The 23,217-nt window shown below is 46.2% G+C and overlaps 2 protein-coding genes across 2 annotated transcripts in view; one reads left to right on the top strand and one right to left on the bottom strand.

Annotated features, from left to right (window-relative positions):
* The first annotated feature begins 995 nt into the window (after window positions 1-995).
* On the top strand, window positions 996-2,525 carry LOC120848454 (endothelin-converting enzyme 1-like). The gene has a single exon (XM_040220433.1). It carries the CDS (start codon window positions 996-998, stop codon window positions 2,523-2,525), a length of 1,530 nt encoding a protein of 509 aa, XP_040076367.1.
* A 16,279-nt stretch (window positions 2,526-18,804) lies between these two features.
* Window positions 18,805-23,217, bottom strand: part of LOC120848453 (adult-specific rigid cuticular protein 15.7) — a 41,577-nt gene continuing 37,164 nt past the window's right edge. Inside the window, exon 3 of the mRNA XM_040504560.2 lies at window positions 18,805-20,550. Within this exon, the coding sequence (XP_040360494.1) occupies window positions 20,053-20,550 (498 nt within the window). The 3' untranslated portion in view covers window positions 18,805-20,052. The remainder of the gene's footprint in view (window positions 20,551-23,217) is intronic.

The following is a 23,217-nucleotide window of genomic DNA, read 5'->3' as shown; positions in this document are numbered from 1 at the left end:
AGGGTGGCTTCCCCAAAAAAGCTGGGCAAGCACACGCCACCCGGTGTGAGGTGCCGGCCAATGTGCGCCAAGAAACTAAGACCTCTTTCAGCTTTGACATACTCTCTAGATCTTCGAAAGGGCCGAATGATTCGCAGTCTCCCCTACTTGAACGATCTGCCTCTTGCACGATGGTCAACATAAATCAAGACGGAAAGCATCTGAATAAGGTGCTCAGACCAACAGGAATCAGCGACTCCCTTCCACTGTACAAGGCAGATAATGCAAAACGCCCGCAATCAGCTCCTCAAGTAGGGGTTATGGATTCTCCTAGCGTTGTTTTCAAGAAAAGCAACAGCACTAGGACACTTGAAGAACCTCCGACTGTAGGGTCACAGCAGCCATTCAAACTCATCACACTGTTCAAGCGAAAGTTGCTGATGTACCCATTCATTGCGCTACTGGGTTTGGCATTAATATATGCTGGCACATCCACGTTCTTTCAGAACTCAAAACTTACTGAGCCTCTACGCAATCATTCTGAGCATACATCCAGAATATTGTCCACGGGATATCACAACGCTTCCAAAGATGACTATGATACGTGCTCCACCATCCCTTGCAAGCGGATTGGAGCCTATCTGTATGGCCTGCTGTCCTGGCATCTAGACCCTTGTGACAACTTTTTTCGGTTCGTCTGCAGTCGCTGGAAAAGCGTCGCTAGGGCCACCAACACTGACCTGAAACTTGATGTCTCAGCCACAGTTTGGGACGATCGTAGCTATCACATGGAATACAGCGTGCATACACTTTTGCAAAGAAGCAGCACTGCGGATGGCCTAACACCACTCAAACGACTCTTCTATCAGTGCATGAATACGCGCCAATTGGACACTGATGACTGGGCACCGATGGTCGAACTACTATGGCTAGTCGGCCTGGAAGGTTTTCCATTTAGCTCTTCCATACCCCGAAACAGTACCTCAATCTGGACGGTGGCCGCCAAAGTGCTGAAGATGACAGGAGCCGAACCGCTATTGAGCGTGTCCACCTTGGCACATCCGTCGAAGGTGAACGCGAGCATCATCAGCGTTGGTCCGCCCGATATGTTGGCGCCTAAAGGCAGCTCTCAGCAGCAGGCAACGGTGTTCTACAACAATACAGCCTTCGTCTGCATGACGGCGCTCAAAAAACAGCGCAACCCGTCTATCTACTCGCTCGAAGTGGCCTCTCTTGCATGGCGTCTCGAGCAGCTCGTCGACACGCACATTGTAATGTCTGGACTGCCGAAGTGCCGTATAGAGCCTCTCAAGACGCAACCCGAAGTTTCTAGTTTTCTTGGTGAGATTTTTCCTAGCAGCGGCTCGGCGCTATACACTGGTAGCCTCACAGAAGTCATGGTCCGCTCACCGGCCTTCCTCGACACCCTGATTAGCCTGGTACACTCTACTGAACCGTACATCTCCTTGAACTATATCGGAGTTAGGTTGATGATTGCGGTGGCTCCTTTCGCGCCTTCCTCAGGCCGTCTTCTCGTACAGACTATGGTGAAACACCAGTATGGCAAAGCACGACCCTTACTGCCCCGCTGGAAACTGTGCATCCGTGCAGTAGAAAGGGCGATTCCCGAGTTGTTTTTGCACGCAGTGCGGCTCGCCTACAAGACCCAGTTCACCATGGACTCTGTGCAGAGGCTGCTGGATTCCGTCAGGCAGTCGCTTGCCGGTGACTTGGCCAAACTGGCCGTGCTTGATCGAGAATCGCGCGCCCAGGCTCTGTCACTGCTAAATGTTACGCAGTTTCGACTGTTTTGGCCATCATGGCTGACTGACAAGGAAAAATTGGAAAGCTACGTGAGCGCATTGCCTCGAGTCGTGCGAGGTGAGAACCTGCGGTCCTTTCACGCGCTTCACAGTCACAGTTTCGCCCAGAGGCTTCGTCGCGATGAGTCTGACCGGTGGCAGGGTTCAGCTTTTGACCACGACTGCAGCTATGACGGAAAGGTGGTGTTTGTGCCTGTCCTCCTTTTTAACTTTTCTTCGTTCCACCGTGGCGCTAACCTGAACCTAGAGTTGCCACACGCCGGCGTGCGCCTTACTCGTTGCTTGCTGCAGCTGCTCCTGGCGAACATCTCTCAGGGTGCGACTGCCGCCGGTGGACGCCTCTGGTGGCCCGATATGGCGAGCTCGTTCCTAGCCGTCTCCCAGCTCTGCTTCCAACAGTACGGCCTGCCACATGTCAGCTCCCTAGAGTTGCTCCAGTACACGGCCGCCGTCAAGCCCGCCATGGATTTGTACCAGCAGGACAAGCGCATCGATATTCGCTTCGAGAAGCTTCCAGCTTTCACTGCCGTGCACCTGTTTTTTGTCTACTACGCCCTTTCTTTCTGTCAGGAGTCAAAATCGGACAACGCCACCGAGGTGGCTAGTTATCTGACCAACGTGCCACTCTGGAATAACCGACAGTTTCAGGAGACTTTTCGTTGTCCTGTTGGTTCCAACATGAATCCTCTCAATAAGTGCGTTCTCTGGCGGGAAGCTCACTAGGTAGTCCGAGAAGCTGGATTGAGTGCAAGCATACCCCATCTGGTTTTTGTGAACGTTCGTCGGTGTGTTTTTGCTTGAACATCTTTATTTTACCCCAGCTACAGTAGTGTCGGCGTTGACAGCAACCGCGTGGATAAGATATATACTCCTTGAAACTTGAAGGAATTCTTGCGATGCCATTTTTAGGACGCTGAAGTCCTGAGAATTTGCAAAAGATTAATAAGGTGTCGTAAAAAAACAAAACAGAACCGCAGTAGTAGAATCCTAGCTGTTTGGTGTACACGTTGAAAAGCGTTAGGCGTTCTGCAATGGTTGTCACTGTGTCAAGTTGTGTATATGAGAATCATGGTTAAAAAGACGCGAAATTAAAGCTCCTAACCTTTACCATCGCATTGCGTGTGTGCGTTTAATAGTGTTGGTGTCTAAGAACGTACATAGCCTCTCATAAAATGAGAAGCGCGCTGGTGGTAACTTGTTCTGAACACGATCGGCTGTGATGAAATTGGCATCTATACCTTTTCTTTAATAACTAATACAAAAATAACTAAAAAGGAGACATTGTCTGCTACTATAGCAGCGCCGGCTACTTCCTTTGAACTTGAGTGATTAGTGTCCATTTCCTTGAGAGTACACAGTTGTCACATAAATTAAACACTGCACAGAACACCCTAAAAATATACCCACTCCAAGTTATAAAAGTACACTATTTACATGAGGGTGCAATGATTTGTCATGCTATTTGTATATACTTCCTACACTCAAACGTACGTGGTGTACTGTACAATATTCACTAAAGGGGCCGGTATGCACATTAAATTTTTCAAACACTTTTTTTACATTAAAAGCTCATTTTAGCGCGATAATATAAAAAACAAGGTATATGAGTATATATAATATACATAATTTCACAGTTGAAGGATGTATGTAATGTAAATTGATCATATAATAATGTTTCTACATTAATGCCTCGTTTCTGTTCTTCTTGATGAAGATATGTAACTCTCAATAACTGTCCGCTATTTTAGTTTCCAAGATGAAATCGCGTAAGGCAAACAGAACCCTCTTTTGTAGAACTAGGTTGGCCAAGGTCCTAGCGTCTTTTCTAGCGACAAGGGGCGGTCGCCAAGTACCATGAGCCGTAAATTTAGCTCTTTTCGACATGTTACGTATCTCTAGCATTCTAGTAGGAGATGAGTTTCATCTTCGACCGACTCTCCAATGATTATTCTGGAGATTCTGCGCGATGGATGCGGTATAAAAAATCTAGCGGTATAAGCGACATTGAGACGAAGTCTATGTAGTAGTGTTTCTATGCTGCGTGTGAGAGAAACGGGCACGGGGAATTTTATCTGAGGGTCGATTTCGTAAAGAATGCAGCGTTTAGAGTGTTCGTCAAACCACGTAGAACTACACTTTGTGCGTATTATTGTCCTTAATATTTCCCGAGTCTCTCCACGGGAAAGGGGGTCTCGTTGATATTGCCCATCCCAGTGTGCCTTTTTGGCGAGGCAGTCTGCCGCTTCATTGCCCGTGAGACCACAGTGTCCTGGGATCCACTGAAATGCAATGTCGTGGCCTGCCTTCATTGCCGCCGTCATTTGAATCAGAATTTTGTAAATGTATCCGCAGTTGTTACTTTTATAGTTCATTGATTGTATAGATGGGAGAGTCACCTGAGAGTCACTGCATATGACCCATTTCTTTATCATGCTTGCCTGCAGAATATATTGTAATGCTGACAGTATAGCATGTAAATCAGCCGCAGTAGAGGATGATCGATGTAATAGCCGGAATGAGCGATGTGTGTCTAAGGATGGTATAACAAATGTAGAATCTGATCCTTGATCGTCGGTAGATCCTCTGTGTACACTTGAGTGAAACTGGGGCACTGATTGTATACGTCGAAAAAAGCCAGTTGTGCTGCCATCATACTGCTCACTGAACGTTTCTTCTCCATTCCATTTATTGTCGTCTGAACTTTCGGCATCGTCAACGTCCAGGGGCAGGTGAGACTATAGTGTTTCCCATTGAGTTTAACTTGGCAGGTGGCGTTGATGTTCTAAAATAACGTTTTGTACTCGTGCGCCTGTTCTGCTCATAAGGTTATAAAAAAAGGGTGGTCGATATGTTGTGTCTTTAATCGAAAGAAATGCCTGTAGGTTCCTTGTATTCGAAGGACCGAGATTGGCGGCTCCCGTGCCTTTTAACACCGGATGTTGTGCATGGCACACCCAGGCAAACTCTTAGACTTTGAGCCGACAAGTAATGTAGACGAGTCTCGGAGGTGCGTGAGAGGCCATGAAGCACTGGTATAGAATAGGCTAGCGTTTTGTGTAAAGTGCTACGTGCAGGTGGAAAAGGGATGATGTTGAGCCTCCCCACTTGGTTCCTACAATGCAGCGTAGGGTTTTAATTATCCTATTAACTTTTTGTTCGATCGCAGTCACGCGGGTATTCCACGTTAGGGCTTGGTACCCAAAAATCGGTCGGTCTTGACAATGTCTAGTGGTTCTCCGTTTACAGAGAGACTGAAGTCTTATAGTCGTTTTAAGGCGAAAGGGAGAATTGCCGATTTCGTCGTAGAGAGGTCCATTCCATGCTCTCTTATTGACACAATAATGTCTAGACCCGTTCTGGAATGATCTTTTAACAATATCAATAGAGAGTGCTGACGCCCAGATGCATATGTCGTCTGCGTAGATGGAATACTATAGCAGTGATGGAAGGAGACGACACAGCTTATTCATAACCGCGTTGAAGAGAGTGGGGCTTAGTACGCTGACCTGAGGAACCCCATTGCGAAGAGTATGTTCCTGGCTTTTGCCTTTGTTTGTGTCCCCGAAAATCTTGCGTTCGTTGAGAAAGTCTGCTATCCAACGCAGGGTGCGACCCCGAACACCGAGCTCAAGAAGTCCATGTAAAATGTGACTATGATTAACTGTGTCAAAATACTGTTTGATGTCGAGAAATAGGGCTACGGTAATATTACCTCGGCTTCTTTTGTGTTCCACATGAGTAATTAGGTTCAGTATACAATCCATTGTGCATTATCGTTTTCTAAAGCCAGTTAAGTGCAGTGAAAGCGCGTTGTTTTCTTAAACCCACCAATGCAATCGCTTGTTTACTAATTTCTCCATAACTTTACCAATACAGCTTGCTAGACTCACGGGACGGAATGACTCCAGTGACATGGGCGATTTTCCTGGTTTAGAAGAGGGACAACTTTCGCTTGTTTTCAGTCCTGTGGTAGATGTTCTTGTTGCCATATGTTATTAAATAGTTGGAGAAGAAGAATGGTTGCTTTAGGTCCCAAGCTTGAAAGGGCTCCGTATGTTATTTATCTGGTCCTGGGGCTGTTTTTTACCGGAAATTGTTTGTAAGGCAGTCCCCAGTTCGGGTATTGTGAATGGGAGATCCAAATCTGAATGAGCTGACCAAAATTGTGCACCTATTGTTTGTTGTACTGCGCTGCATCATGTTGTGAATTCTATAGTACATGTCGCAGCGCCCGGCCGCGTGAGCAATTGGCAAAACGGGAACGCGACAGAACTGCACACGACAGAATAGCACGCGACAAAACAGCACGGTCAAAACAGCACGCATCAAAACAGCACAGCGTCAAAACCGCACGGCGACAAAACAGCAGGCGTCAAAAAAGCAAGCGACAAAACAGCACAGCGTCAAAACGGCACAGCGACAGAAGAGCACGTGCCAAAACAGCACGGCGTCAAAACAGCACAGCGACAAAACAGCACGCATGTAGCAACTTCGAGCGCGCTCTTCACCTCTCTCTGCACGAATATTTTCGAACCTCCTTAACCCTTTCATTTATTGTCGCTAGGTTATAAAGTAATTTATTGGCTATTTCATTGCTAAGTCAGTGTCCGGACTGGTGCTGCTATGTTATTGCTAAAAACACACGAAGTTAGCAGCAGTTACTACTACTTAACTACGCTGATCTCTGAAGAGATTGGGTAGTTAGAGGTGATATCTTCGCGTCGATGTTGAACGCGTTGTCTGTTTTTTTTCTTTTTTTTTTCTTTTTTTTTTTTAGATCTAACGAAAGACGAAAAGTTATTGTGAAAACGAAATCCGTAAGTTCAAGTTATGAACCGTCTGGTTGGCGGCGATCCGGTGAGGTCCCGCAGTACTCGTCGTTTCGTAATTACCACCTAAGCGTAAAACGTCCCCCCCCCCCCCCCCCCCCAAAAAAAAAAAAAAAATAAAAAAATAGCGGGAGATGCACCGATTACACCGATTACCGCGACACTAAAATGTTCCGGAAACACGCGGCTGCAGCTTGCAGGCGAGAAGTTGTGTTGAGTTAAATTCACAGATTATTGCCGACGAAGGCCTCGACCGAGTGGAAACCGGTGAAGCAGAAACATGTCACAGCCTCAATGCTGTTGCCGTACAGCACGGGCTAAGCACATTGTGGCCGCACACACTTTCTGTTTTTTTTTTCTTTTTTAACAACTAACAACAGCACATTGCCGTGCGATTGATACATTTATTGTAGACGACATAACCAGCAAACTTGATCGTCAATATTAGCAGAACTGCTCGAGAAATAGCCAGAATACGCAACAGCAGGGGCTTCGGTACTGCCCAGGGAGCCTTCATGTGCGCATCGAGTATACTCCCCACTCTTAACTTGCTCCCATGAGAACGGATTCGACAAATTGGCCGTCGACGAGATGACCTTCGAGGAATTGGCCGAGACCCTCCATTCCTTTACAGTGCCTACTTTGAGACATGCACTTTTTTAACTCCTTCGCTATATTTAGGGTTCAGCGTTTTCGGCTTAAGCAAATAAAACCGGTAAAAGTACCACAACATCTTTTTCAAAAATTAGGTTTTAACTGAAAAAGGTCAGTATTTTCGAGGGCGTTTGGAGGGGTGGGTGTGGGAATGTGCTTCATTACTGACCTTATGACCACTTCGTTCCGCACTTTTTAGCCTGTCTCCGAGATCGGTTCAACTTTCAACAAAAGTTGAACAGACGCAATGGTCTTCAGGACGAAATGTGGGTTTTTTACTTGCTAGGGATTTGTGTGCCGAATTCTTTGTTCAAAGAAGAGAGTTTAATCGTGAACTGAACAATAAAATTAAAGTGCATCCGTAAATGCCGCACATTTTTTTAACACCCCTAGCTTCCGTCTACTAGAGGAGGGCATAAATACAATTGATTTATTGTCGTTTCTTGGACTGCGCGAATTAGCCACCTCTCGCAGTCGTGAAAATGGGGGAAAGACGCACTGAGTACAATGCTTGCAAATTTTTGGATTTTGATATTTTCCTCTCCGACCGCAGTAGCAATAAAGTTCATGTTCGTCCTGTGTACAAATACGAGCCCACGACGATAATGTTAGATCACGATAGGGCCCCGGTGCGTCTTGCAGAACAGGTCGCGTCGGCTGCCACAGACAGTAACAAACAAGAAATCCAGTACCCGGTTTACTCACAATTCATTTTAAACAAACGCCTTTAAATATTGTATTTTCGTCAGTATACTGGTTTTCGTCAATAAATCGAAAAGGACTGAAAAGTTTATGAGTCTACAAATTAACTCAGTAATAAACAGAAAACTTCTGCTTGAAATAAAAACCGAAAAATGTACGCCGAATTTCAAAATAATTAAAACAATTAAAACCGAAAACGCCAAACCGTAGTTCTATTGTCAATGTCCTGTTTTGACGATGTGCTGTTTTGTCGCTGTGCTGTTTTGACGCCGTGCTGTTTTGGCACGTGCTCTTCTGTCGTTGTGCCGTTTTGACGCTGTGCTATTTTGTCGCGTGCTATTTTGACGCGTGCTGTTTTGTCGTCGTGCTGTTTTGACGATGTGCTTTTTGGACGCGTGCTGTTTTGACCGTGCTGTTTTGTCGCGTGCTGTTTTGTCCTGTGCTGTTCTGTCATAGTGCCGGCAAACTCATCTGCAACGAGGACAACAGAAATACCCCGATGTAATGCCAAAGCCCGGTATGGGTGAACTGGGTGACAGAAGTTCTAAGTGCTCGAAGTATGTTCCAGACTTTAGGTATTGAGGTAAAAGTCGAAAGAGGATCGGAGTTACTGCGACAGCGTTTATTTCCTAGCTTTTTTAGTTATCGACGCATGAGGGCTTGCATTCGTTGGGCGATTAAATAGTGCTCAACTTGCCTTGATCGATTGCATTTCCGTTCAGCCCTTCGTCGTATAGCCCCTAGCCTCTCATATATGGCACCTATTCCAATACATCCCAGAGGAACTGATATTACACGCGTGGGGCGTTCCATATTTCTGCGAATGTTTGTAACAAAATTTTAAAGTGTGCAGTCAATTGTATTTATAGTTTTAGTATTCAAGTGTCGATAAACTTTCCAATTGTTTAGTTGAGTTTTACATTTGCGAGGAGAGTGCAAAAGTTTAGGTTGACACACGAGGATAGGAAAATGATCCCTTCCCCTTGTCTCGACATCTGTGCGCCAATCCATTCCAGAAGATAAGTTGTGGGAGCAGAGTGTTAGGTCTAAACAACTAGGATATGTAGGACCGCGTAAGAATGTTGCGGGTCCATCATTCAATATCGCTGATCAAGATTTTCAGCAACGTTGGAGATCATATCCCCACGAATATCGCATCGATATTCGTGGATATATAATTTCCACAATCCCCAGAGAGCATTGTGGGCGTTAAAGTCACTAGCAACTACGAATGTTTTCCCAAGCTTTTGAATCATACGGGAAACCTCTGTAAGAGTGATAGGTGTAAGGGTTTCAAAGTACACACTTGCAATGACTAGGCATACCTTACCGATGTCAACTTTGCACGCCACATATTCTGTTCCATCCTTTTTCGATGTAGATACGAGAGTTGATGTCAGGTCCTTTCGCACACACAAAATTGCCCAACTGCGGCCGGAAGGTCGTATCGTTTGATAGGTCACATAGTTGGGCAGTCGGAACTTGGCTGTGACTGGTGCCTCAGAGATGGCGAGAATTTGGAACTGATGGAGGGCAACAAACTGCCGAAAGTCGCCGCTCTTTGATCGCAGGCTATTGGCGTTCCATTGGAACTGAAAGGCCTGTCGGTACGGATCATTCATTTGTAGAATTTGAGTTAATCGGAGCACTCCAACGTGCATAGATATGCTCCATTGATCGTGATTGATTGATTGCGCATTTGCACTTCAGGAAGGTCTCTAGCCTCTGGTAGTGTTGTAACAATTGCCTTCAATGCAGCAAACAGAATCGGGAGCAGCAGCTTTTCCAGCTTTTCGGATCGGGCAGTTGTGTTTTGTCGGAGAGACATTGAATATGGATTGGTGTCGGCTGTCTGTGCCGCAACTTTTCGTGCTGTCAGAGGCGTTGGCGTCTGCGTTGAGCCGCGTATTGCTGACTTGCGTGGAGCAATCCGTGGAGGAAGTCATGGTGGTATTGGTGGTGCGGTCGGTGCCGGCGGTGGTGGTGCCCCTGGTCCGGCTAGGGTGCCTACATGTTTCCGCTCGGAGCGGCGGAAACATGTAGGCACCCTAGGTCCGGCAGCTCCGATGGCTTTAGCGTAGGTATATATTGATCTTCTTTGTATTGGGTTAGGAGGCGCAGGAGACACAGGTCTCACTGCCACCGTGGATTTGGTGGTGGCGAATGACGGTTAGTTGTCTTGCCGTGAATCAGTTCGTGTTTGCGTAATGCTCCTATTTCTTTGTATCGCACACAACCCGCGGATGATGCAGCTTGGGGTCCACCACAGTTTGCGCACTTGGGATGGTTTCTAGAACTGCATTCTTTATGGTTATGTGAGCCTGCGCACACCTTGCATCGCTTTGGTCCGCTACACGCATTAGCCACGTGTCCATGCCTTTGGCAGCGGAAACAGCGCACCGCCTGTCCAAAGTATTCTTGATATTTGATATTTTACTGCACTTTGGGTGGGTATACGTGCAGGGTGTGCAGGTGTTACGGAAAGGCTCGCCCATGCAGTGGGTATGCCCATAACACCAACCCGCACGTTCTCTTTGTACAGTTTTTACAGGTAGTTAAAACAAAACACACAAACAAAGAAAAGTGTGTGTGTGTGGGGGGGGGGGGGGGGGGCGGTAGAAAAGTGAAGTAATCATGCACTCGCGTGGGGACCATGGGGGTCGCGGAACAGCTCCCTCGCCACTGCCTTCACTTCCTCAGGGTCTGAGGGGATATTCTGTGTCCGCGCAGCCGGTAGGGTTCGCCAGAGCGTCGCCGCCCGCAGCAGACAGGGCTCCTGATGACGGAGAGTTCTCGATAGCACTGACTGGAGTCTGCCAGTTCGAGAGTTCAGTCGGGGGGCACCATAGAGATCTTGCTGGTTAGGTCCCATGACCCTGCATAGGAGCCGCACAGAAGCCATTTGCTGCCGCTGATGTAGGCTCCTCCAGGCAGCGGCGCTCAGAAGGTCGATGGTGCGTGCTTCTCTGTAGGGGAGCAGGAGGGACTGGGGAACAATGCGACGGTAGAAGGTGTACGCAGCACGACGCTGTACACCCCGGAGCGTCGTTTGCAGGTGTTGTTGCTGCGGGTACCACACCGCGGAGCAGTACTCCAAATGGGGCAGTACCAGTGCAATGCACAAATGTCGGAAGGTGTCGGGTGTCATGCTTCTTGTGACCCGAGTAACGAAGGCTAGCAGTCGTCTGGCCTTTGACGCGGTGCTGTGGACGTGAGGTGCGAAGCTCAGGTGGTTGTCTAGCACTACGGTGATTGGTGAATCCTAGGAAAACTTGTTTGGGCATTGCGCAGTCTTCTCTAAGTTTTAAGATGACGCTGTCCCGTGGATGCTTGACGACACCTCCGTCGACTTGTGGTACGTAGGCAATTTGCCGTTTGACAGAGGTAACCCCTTTGTCGGTGAGATACTCCAGTTGTTCATCTGTCTACCCGTTTTCCCAGATTTTGAGTAAGACTGCGGTAACTTTGCCGCGACATCAATTCCAGCTGCAGTTTTCAAGGCTAGAAGCTTATTTGCGGACGACAAAGAGGCAACGCTTACCAAAAGTAAAAAGTTATTTAACCGATCGTTATCAATATGTAACTATTAATAACATATCCTCCTCCCACTTAAATATACAACATGGTGTTCCCCAAGGATCAATTTTAGGCCCCTTATTATTTTTAATATATACAAATGATCTGACCAAAATATCTGGCCCGCAGGAAGTAATCATGTATGCTGATGATACTAACATATTCTTTAGTGAAAAAACAAAACAAAGTATTGAACTAGCCGCAGACGCATATCTCTTAAAACTGTCACAATGGCTTCAAGGAAATAGATTGCAATTAAACTCAAACAAAACAAAATACGTAATTTTTAAACCAGTAAATAAACAGGAAGCCGATAGTCTCTAAGCATCAAATTTGAAGGCTTGAAACTGGAGCAAGTAAGCGAGCAAAATTTTCTTCGTATTTGGTTCAGTGAGGAATTGTCATGGAGTACTCATATTACCAAGTCAAAGGGTGTTTTGTCCAGAATTATACACACTTTGCATAAAATCAGAAATTTTATCCTGTGTTGGCTGCTTAAAAATATGTATAACTGTTTGTTTCTTTCAAAACTAAACTACACAATTTTGGTGTGGGGGACAACAGCGGTCTCAAACTATAATAAATTAATAGTCCTTCAAAAACTAATTTTACGTGTGCTCAAGGACTACAAGAGGGATTACAGGAATCTACGTACGGAACCTCTGTTTTTAAAACAGTACATGCTTAGAGCAAATCAAATAGGTTACTTTAAACTGCTTCAATTAATCCACAGAAATAGAAGCTACTTAGCGCTGGAGAGTGAACTAATACCAGTGTACGATATTCGACTACCGAAACGTAAAGTGCCTATAATACGAACAAATTACGGACGACAAACTTTAGCCTTCCAGACTGCTACAATTTTGAATCGTGACGTACTCGAATTAAACTTCGATGTATCAATATCCCAATTTAAAAGAGATTGTAAAACAAATTTACTGTGCTGTGCTCTCACAATTTGTTACATACTGCTCGTCTTTCTTAAAACTGAAATCATATTTTGTTAGCAATGATCTTACCTTTCTCGTTACTTCGTCTTTTGTTAGGTATTTTCAACCTATACAAAGTTATTCTATAAAAATGTTATTTGTATTTTGAAACTCTTTCTTTTGTAGCTTCATGTTTTTCGACATAATTTTGTCAAATTATATCTCGTATAAACTTGTGTAAAACTATTGTGATCTAGACTTTTGGATCATACCACGTATATGTATCTAATAATTATCTGTTTTAGTATGTCTAAGCTAAAAACTGTATATTTGACAGTATTAAGATTTGGCTACTGAACTTATATGAATCTAATGTATATGTACTTAATATGTATGATGTATTATATGTGTATGATGTATTATATGTAAATGATGTATTGTATGTATATGTTGATGCTCGCTGCTTACCAAAGAGGGGGTTAAGGCCTTGTCAGTCACTCGTGCCTTTAGCCTCAGAGTCCCTCTTCGGAACATGTATTCGCAGACACAAATAAAGAAAACAAAAAGGCTTCCATCTTTGGTGATTTTACGTGAGCTCACTTTCCCTTGAGTTGTGGTGACAATCTCGTTTGCGATGCGGTTACGGTTTACCTTCTAGAAGGACTGTGCCTTCGTTCACTTGAAGACGATGGAGATGCCTTTCGAGTGCTTTTTGCGGTATGACACTGTTGTGAAAGGTGTCTCGTCAAGATGGACGTCAATTTGGTCTCCTATTGAGTAGTCGGAAGTGCTTGCTCCGTCCGACGGCAGACATAGTTTCTTCTCTGGTGTTTCTTCAGAGTCCTCCATTGCTTGGCGTCTAAGGGCTGGGCAACCAGCTGGAAGAATCAATTGAGGTAATCGTAGTAAATGGGGTTGGCAAGCGCCATGGAGAGGGAGACGAGTCATTACCGCCCTGTTTTGCCCGTTGATGTTGGTACTCGATTGTATCTACGGAGCAGATCTCTTGCTCGCGGTCGCGGATTGGTGAGACAGTTCTCAAATTACCTTTCAAGGCGAGGGTTTTCCTGTGGTGTTGTTTAAAAAGTAAATCGAAGAAAGCGGAGGAAAAATGGCCGCTTCTCGTCCAGACAATCGGCATGTATACCCTTTTTCTCCTGCTTGGTCCGAAGAAAATGAGCTGCGACAAAAAGTGAGTGTAAACCTAAATCACAGGGTAAACATAGAATCTGCCGTCAAATGGAACATTTTTGAGATTAGCAGTGACAAACTGTGCCAGAAACCGAAATTAATTACGCCAAAGAAAGTTGTTTGCACTTGCTCGTATTAAAAGTAAGTTCAAACCGACATTAGCAGTGTCGTAATGTAGTATATAGGTCAAGTAATGACTACGCAGCATACGGGCGGTCGTTTCGCTTCCATCCCACCTGCGATTATGGGGTACTGAGTACACGACTGTATGCGAGGAAAAGCCTCCTCCCAGATAAGCTTGGGACCTGCACGTGCACGAGTCTCTTTGCATCATACTTGGGTCAATTAATTTCAAATGTACAACTTGACTGTCATTAGAATCACTTTGCTTCAAAATGTAGTTAAATTTAGTCAGTGAAGCAAGCAACTGAAAAAGAGGTCCACAAATATGAGTGAAAATAGAAATAAATAACTTGCAAGAGTGTCGTATACACACGCCTCTTTGCTGCGTGATGACATCTCAGTCATTTTACCACCCAATTGTATTCTATGTTTTTCAGAGGTCCCGTAACCCGGCGTGACTCAGCTGAAACGTGTAGCGTTGTCTAATGCTTTTATGCCATTTTACCGCTTAAAGTTTCTGTCTAGCTTTGCTTCGTCACGCGCTGACGGCACTCGGTGTGGTAAAGAATGTCTCCCTCCTAAGACAGAGAGCCGTCGGATATACCCTAAAACATGCTTGACCACAGCGCCGTTTATTGCACTAGGCACAGACAAAGGCTGTAATGAGGTACTGTTTCACGGTATTTTAAATACTTCCTTCAAGAGGAAAAAAAAAAGCCTATGAATTGAAGTTTTGATGGCGTCAGACCGATCTGAATGACGTGGTCGAATGTGCATCGCAGTGAAGCAAGCAACCAACAAATGTGCCTACAAAAACGAGTGAAAATTAAAACATACTTGATCACAATACTATCATCTCCTTACAAACAAAATAAGGAAAACAAAAAAAGACTCAAACTTGGCAGAGTAACAGTGCGCTTTGAATGAGGCGGTCCAAGTTGTATTGCAGTGAAGCAAGCAACTGAGAAATTGCTCCCCGAAAAATATTTAGAAGACAGGTTTTAAAACACGTGCTTCATCTCCCTTGGCAGAGAATAAGGTTGTATATATTTTTAATGTCATCATGACGTCCCAAACACAAAGAAGCTAGTAGGGAGAGGAAATCGTTTACTTATCTGACTAGCTTTTTGCAGGAAACTCATAAAAAGAGAGTAAAGAAGACACGTCCCCAAGCTCGGCTGCTTCGGTTTGTTTCGTAGAGTTTCCTTGGCACAAACGCGATCCTCGAATCACGACCGAATTCGCCCCCATTTTGCTGAAACTGTTGGCCCGCAAAACGGCGGAGAAGTCGACGTCATTACACTGGTTTACACAAAGGACTATTACACGGCCTCGGCGAGGAAAGCACTCGAGGCACGGAAGTTTCAACTGTTTCCGGCGACATAGACACGATCATGTCCTACGGCCGATTCTCAGAGAGCGGTACTCACCGATTTCGGTATGTTCCCTACCTTTGACGCAGCCTTGGTCCTTGGAAGTAGCGTTGCAAGTGACGACTGTGATTTGATATTAAAAAAAAAATTGCTTGGATGGGTCTCAGTAGCGCTCTCCTCTGTCAGAATTCTCTTCTACCACATACTTTAGCAATTAGAGGAGCCGTCGAACTTCATTAGGGAAGGAAATACTGGGGCTCTACGTCCAAAAGTAACAAAGACTATCAGCGACGCCCTAAAGAGTCTTCGCCGAAGAGACCACCCGAGATTCGAACCATTGAGTTTGCGTTCCTGAGGTAGAAACCAAACCTCAACGCCAAGGAGGCGTTGGGGTCTTGCACTGAGTGGTGCCACTTCTCTTGTAATTTAAAATGACTCGAACTGACCGCCTCATTGACTGTAATAATTATACATAATATATAGCGGAAAAGACGAGACTTGTAGAAGCGGGGAGCTGGCGCCTGTCTAAGTATGCAGTTAAAACGTCCGCGACTTGGAAAATGTGAAACAGGAACGGGACACGAGGTTAGAGTTGCAAATAGCAACCGCAGTACATAAAAAAGGGGAAAGAAAAAGAGTTAGTTTGGGTTGTCATCCACAATTGGAACATTGCACGACGAGCTCGAATGATGTCGCCTTAACCTTACACTGCGTTAGGCGGCATCATTCAAGGTCGTGGGGCAACAGTAAATTATGAATGACAGCCCAAATCGACTCGTCTTTTTTTTATCCCGAGCGCGGAACGGGCAGCCATTGTCCTCGGCGATAACCATTCGAAAACCTAAGAACATTTGTCTAACACCTGGAAGCCGATCGCGTTTAATGCAAGCACGGTAAGAAATCCCAAATCGAGCGTGTTTGACTTGTGTTTGGCGCTTGGGGACGTTAGATCAGCAGTTCGCCTGCATGCTAACCGTCCTCCTCTTGGCTAACGGGTGTCCAAAACACTACCGTCGGCAGTGTAATGTAGGAAATACTTTTTTTTTCTTCTTCTTCATATATTGAGTTTGCGACATCTACCGAATACCCCTGTTTCACGGACAATTGACATTTGGCGAAGCATCATTTGAAAAAGTCCGTGCGGCAGGGGTATCGGGGATCCCGGATATTTCCTCCAGTATTTTTTTACGTTTCAGCGATATGTTTCTGGGTTTTTTTTTTTTTTCGTTTCATTGTAAAGAAACGGTGGAGGTGGTAAAAGCGTGAAAGCGGAACTATGTTCGTGCAATAACGTTACACACACACATCTCCTCTGTAATAAATTGAGGAAAATGGTATCCTGATCGTTATTGGCGGCAACAGAACCAGGAAGGTGAGGGGGCAAAGAAAGCTACAGGAGATTAAAGTGAACTTTTAAAACAAAGCTGCATTTTCATGGGCCCTTTCTAACAATGTTTGCTTCAGCATTTTTTTTTTGTTTTTTTTTTTTTCTTTTTTAGGAGGAGGAACGCTTGATGTGAAGTGCGCACAAACTGGGGACCTTCCCCGAGAACAACTTTGGTGGATTATCCGTGACCGGACGTGGGGACACCGTGGCTAATCTTAATCCTCAGCGCGCCCTCCGTTCCAAGGAGACGAGGTATGGGGTCAAGGAGAGGGCTAACTTTCGGCTGTCTGGCGACGCGAGGCTTATTTTTGTCTGGCGCGTTTCCGCGCTTTTTGTGTTGCACGTGCGGATCATCTTCGACGGGTGGCGTCTCCGGGGACTGTAAAAATTGGTGACCCTGACGGGTTTAGAGGTTGGCGTCCGTCAAGGTTCCGGAAGGGGGAAAAGGCTCGAGAACGAGGAGGAGATCAAGAGCGTCCCAATCGAGGCCTGCCCCGATTGCCAGGGAGGAAACGAAAGGAAGGACTGAAAGGCATCGGCCGTCAGGGCTCGGCGACTGAAGCTTGTCCCGGGACGGATGTCGGCGAGCGACCTGCTGACAAGCAGCCACAGTCAGACCTCACCAGCCCGTGCCTGCTGACAAGGAGCCACAGCCAGACCTCACCGGCCCGTGCCTGCTGACAAGCAGCCACAGCCAGACCTCACCAGCCCGTGCCTGCTGACAAGGAGCCACAGCCAGACCTACCAGCCCGTGCCTGCTGACAAGGAGCAACAGCCAGACCTCACCAGCCCGTGCCTGCTGACAAGGAGCAACAGCCAGACCTCACCAGCCCGTGCCGGGTGACAAGCAGCCACAGCCCGACCTCACCAGCCCGTGCCGTGTGACAAGAGGCCACGACACGAGAGAATGACGTGCAACCTGCCAGGTTCCAAGCGCCGGCCCAAGCGGGTGAGCGGACACCTTACGTCCCCAGTCGGACAATAAACGTCCTAATTTAAATCCGAGTCTCGTGGCATTTCTTCTCCTCTCTACCCCAAAAGGGACCCCAAGGGTGGTGTAACCGCTACCTCCGGTAGCGATCATCACATTGAGGAAGTTTTTATATTCAACAAGAAGGGCGCGTAATTTTGGAAAATTAAAGTGTCTGCTTTATAGGGCTTTACTGCACGAGATAGTGGGGTATCTTAGACGAATGATTCGGAATTTTTTTGTGTCACGAATAATTACTAACCCTAGAACGATTCCAATTAGCTGTGGTTTGTGAAGACGCCACCAGTTAAAATAGTTTTTCTCTCTTAGTTATGAGACATTGTACGCTGACTATCTTTTCTTCCCAAGTTTTTTCATGCTTATCTAAAAGTTTCTTCGTTTCCTATGTATACACACAGATTTGTACTGAAACAAATATATGAAATCAGATCGATGTCTAACAACTTTCTTTTATTGTGCATGCTTAGTTTATTCCTGGGTTTGAAATTAGAACTATACTTTGTCTCATCCTACGATGGACTTAAGGCCAAAGCCACAGTCCGCCAGGTCCGATCACGTTCCACGCTAAACTATGGCATGATCCCACACTGATCAGAGGTGGACAAATAATGTTCAGAATCAAAAAGCGCTGCATCATGTTTATAGCTTCGACAGTAAAAAGAACTTGAATGTCGTGGCTTTGTTTGCACTGTAAAAGTGATGAGTCACTTAGTCCTATTGTATTCGAACCACTCTCCGCCCGTCCCCACCAGTGATCTGAGACGCGGGCACCGATAGGCTCACCGAAGTGCAGTACCACGCAATTTCTTTGTGACACGTGATTGGACCTGGCGGCCCGTAGCTTTTGCATTTAGTCCATCGTAGAGTGAGACGAAGTATAACAGTTTTCAACGTACGAGACCCATCAAAGTAATAAAAAAATACAACTAGAGAGCAAAATAAAAAAAGTTATTTCTTCATTTATTTAATGGTATTTTTTTGTATTGATTCTACACATAAATAACCTATTAAGTTTCTTCGTTTTTCGTTAATCAGTTTGTAAGCACACAAAACGAAATATGTTTTTTTTTTAACCAAGTGTATTATTTCACATTACGCGAACATGTTCAATGCGCAGAAAGGCACCCAGACATTTGTGCTGCAAACTGCGAAGTACAATGTAACACATCATCATATTTAAAAAAAAAGAGTTCATTATAGTGGTAAGATCAAAATAATATTAAATCCCACAAACGCCGTATAACATTAAAAAAAAAATCTTGCTTTTATTTGTACAGCTGTTAGTCACACAAAACGCTTGACAGTAAGCGCAACATACGCGCGTTTTATTTTAAATGTATGTTAGGAGCACCTACATGGAAGCCTACTTCTATCGCATGAAACGATAACCAATTTTGTTCAGTTCTAATACTTTCTGCAATGTACATTCATAAATATAGTATATGTGAAGCGACTAAGGAGGGTTCCTGGGTGTAATATATCTCCATCGTTTCCCTTGAGCTGTAGCATTCAAGGCGAGGGAGAGCAAAGTCAAATGTGAACGACGATGTTCTATGCGTGAAACATGAAGCATAGATTAGCCACACTGCACTTTTTATCGACGGTAGCACCCTTGCAAATCATCCTTTTCGAGCTGAGTTAGTCGAACATAATATGAATTATTCTCCGCGGATAATAAGGACATGATCGCAACACAGCTGCTAAATGGCAGTTTAAAAACTGTTATTAAAGGACATTTAACTCTGAGCTAAGTATGGACGGGACACATTCCGTTGGCCAGCTCAAAAGGATGGTTTCCAAGGCCCCACGGAGACTCCGTCCATTGCGATGGGACACACAAAAACAACACACCATGGACTAGAAACAGTGAAAGACCCAAAGCGCTACATAAAGGCAAAAGGCAGACAAACAGTACATAAAACAAATAACGATGCTACAACTCACAACTGGATAGAAGTTGGCTTCTGTGCACGGCCGCGAAAATTCGTTTGCGATGAAAACAAGACGCGATAACGTACAGTTTATGATCAGGATGAACCTGCCGCACCTTTACAAGACTTCGTGAGTGTTCTATTCCCAAAGACCGAAATAAAAACAAAACAAGCCGTACTAGCGGCGCACGAAATATAAACAACCTGGAGGTTTACTGGCGAACTCCTCTATTCACCTCTCGTTCTCTAAGAACACAAAGCAACTCCTCGTCGATTGCTGCAGGCGCCAGACTGTACGGTTAATGATTTATGCCAGATGGACAACCGATTTAGACCCAATATTAAAATAACGTGACAGGAGCATGCTCGGCACAATATCGGTGTCCTTGTCCTGGATGCTGCGCACCTCCCAGTTCTTATCCAAAAACAGCGGACGAAACCGCACAGTGAAAGGCGAGGAAGAGCCGAGCCTCGGGTCTTCGCAGCCCTCGTGGCCATCTTGTGCTCGCGCGAGTGAGCAACACTTCATGGCGCATGTGGCGCCCGTATTTAACCCCTGAAGCCTCAGTAGTAGTTGTAGAAGTTTCTGCTGGCACCGATACGCTGCCCAAACTGGCCGTGGAACGAGGGCCCCTGGTAGGGGCTCGGAGCCGCGAGGACGACGGGCGTCGAAGCCCTAGCAAGGTAACGAGACCTGGCGGGCACACGGATCACCTTGCGCACTCGCTTGACGTACGGAGCTGGAACCCTGGCGATGGGTACCGTGGACGCCGCGGCCACAACGGGTTTGGCGACGGCGAGCCCACCGATGACACCGACGTAAGGCGAGTTGAAGACCGCACTGGCCGGGGCGCTGGCGGCTGTTCCGGGCTCATTGGTGTTCACGATGACGCGGAATCCGTGCTGGTCGGCCACGTACTCGACGCGTCGCTGGCGGCCGTCGATATCCGTGATGGTGTAGCCGCCCCGCTTGTTGCCGAACGCATCTCCCACTTCCCAGCGGCCGTTGGTGGCCCCCAGGGGATCCACGATATCGTAGCTGAACTGGTAGTTGCCGTAGTCCTGCGGACATTGCACTCGTACGTTGGAGAAATGAGCTCCAAGAGCGCGTAAAGTGAAGACGAAGCACGCTTGAGAGAAATGCGGCAGGTCCTATAATCTCAGCGAACGCCGTCTTATCGAAAGACGCTTTAGCAAACGACGATAAATTACATTGAGCAGACTAGCGGACGTACCGATGCGTATGATTGCCTAGCAAAATTAACTGAGTAGGTTGCAGTGGAAACTCGATCAATTCTTTCGCAGTTATTTTTTTTTTTCTCTTTGGGCCCTTCTACTACAGGCGACTAAAGTTACCCAGATAGTGTCTCAATTAATTGATGAAAGACGGAAATTATAATGTCTTCATTACAATTTGTTCATCTTTTGTTTAAGTTTCTTGATATAAGAAATGCGAGCTCCTCTCCTGGACGGAAGGCCGGGTTACCGGTAGGCGTTCTGCAGCCGGTAGTGATCAAGCAAGTAGCTTTAGTAAACTTGCAGCTCGTGCTTGCTTTAAAAAGTGGAAGCATGCATGGCAGCGTCTCGAAGGCTCAGCTCCTAGCTTTGTGTAGAAATTGAGGCATCTAAATAAATTTATGCCTTCTTTTCGACAACTTACACTGCCTGAAACGCAGCTATTAGCAACGCGTGCGCGACCCAAAGCACGTTCAATCGCAAGCTTGTCAAAGTCATCTTCACATGCATGCTGCGTGAGCGACTGCTGAGCGCGTGCTGTAATCGACCTTCCACGATTGTCCAAATGCCCACTATGACGTTTCGAGCATGATGAATTCTACTTTCACTCGTGAAAATAAGACGCATGTCGTACTCTCCATTTTGACGGTGTCGGTTTAAGGACGCGATGACTATGAGCTTTGCACTATGTTTTTTTTACACACGCAATCAAAATTGTCACCGACAAGTGATAATCCTGCTCGTGACGTCATAGATAGAAACCATAAGAAGAAGTCACCGAAACATCTCGTCGTCAATTAGCGATGTGCGCGACCAAAAGCGTCGCTGCGGTCAGCTTTCCACTAGAGTGCCTTCATACACACGCGCGCTTTTGCTTGAGTGGTGACATCTCGGCCATTTTTCCGCCCAATCGTTCTTTCTATGCATTTTGAAGTGCGCGCAATCCGGTGTCACTCAGCACGAGCGCGTAGCTTTAGCTAATGCATAGACGCCATTTTACCGCCCAAGTCACGCACCAAGAGCGCGAGAGCGTCACGCGCTGGCACATTCAGGGCAACAATGGATGTCTTCACCCTGAGACAGACAGACATGTAGGCACCCTACTTTCCACTAAAGCCCCTCTATCCTGGGAAAACTGGCGCCATTCATTGTTGTAGAAATGCTCGAGGCACGTGCCGCGCGCCACTTCTGGGAAATTCATGGCGACTGAAATCCAGCTCAGTGCTGCGCTGTGCCGCCATGGTCTTCCCAAGGGCTGCACGTTGCACGTGCCTCGTGCATCGACGAACATTGCGCTACTTTTGAAACATGAAGGGGCTTTACTTTCAACGATTGGCAAAACCATGGGCATATGATGGCCAGATTGTCAACTTTGACGGTGTTTGTTTCGGATTGCGATGGCTCCTAGCTTCCAGTGTGCTTTTTAGACAGACTCCACCCTAAAAAATGCCTGCGCGTCTACTTGCCCGCAAAACACTCTACGAGCTAATCTCTGCAATCTACGAAATCAGCTCAGAAAATGATGCGATGGAACATCTCTTTAGACCTCAAATTTAGGTCTGCGCTGTGGCATTACGCAATGCAAGTATGACGCTTCGCATTGCGCAATGAAACAACGCAGACTTCATTTTTAGGTCTGAACAGATGTTCCGCCTCATCATTTGCTCAGCTGATTTCGTAGATCGCAGAGATTGGCTCTTTGAGCGTTTTGCGTGCCAGTAGACGCGCAGGCATTTTTCTGAGTGCACCGAACTCGTCGTCGCACCTGATGGTAAGTAGCCAGGATAACAACTGGTGACGTCACGGCGAGGCAAATCCCAGTCGTGACGTCACGGATGGAAACCATAAGAGGGCGCCACCGAAACATCTCGGCGCTAATAGGGAGTATTCACTGGACGCCATACTTGTTGCTGCTGTTTAGAACCCATGCTCAGAACGAGCTCAATTTAATAGGTTGCTAAGACCGGCGATCTTGATGGTGTGGAATGCACGTTGCGAAAGAAGAGGCCTTCTAATCGTCGTCTTTGATTTCTAGGATCAAAAGCGAACAATAAAATTCGGTTTGTTGTCCCCACAGATAAAACGTACCGCTAGAGGCGGAACTGTTCGGTCTCCTCCCCAATACCGTTTACTTCAGTCCCCCACCCCCTTAAAAAAAATAATATCAGTGGATGCCCCGCGTGTGCAAGCACACGAGCAGAATTCAGGTTAAGATAACTTCGACAGGCTTGCGACTGAACGTACTCGCTCACATAAGCAGACATAGAAAGGATGCCCTGTTTCCGGACGGCAGCCAACGCCATGATCAAATGCACCTAACTAAGCAGCAAAAAAAAAAAAAAAAAACGCATTATCAGGGCGCTTATTGCCTTTGTGAGTTTGCTATTACCGACTAAAAACCATGTATCTTTAGGCAGCCGGAAGATGTCCGCCTCAACGGGCGACTTGTCTCTCAGCTGTATATGAAAAATCTAGCCAGTGCAGTATCACCGC

Source organism: Ixodes scapularis, unplaced genomic scaffold, assembly GCF_016920785.2.
Source record: "Ixodes scapularis isolate PalLabHiFi unplaced genomic scaffold, ASM1692078v2 PGA_scaffold9__187_contigs__length_104089568, whole genome shotgun sequence".
NCBI classification, from domain to species: domain Eukaryota; kingdom Metazoa; phylum Arthropoda; class Arachnida; order Ixodida; family Ixodidae; genus Ixodes; species Ixodes scapularis.
This window is presented reverse-complemented; position numbering and strand designations above follow the sequence as displayed.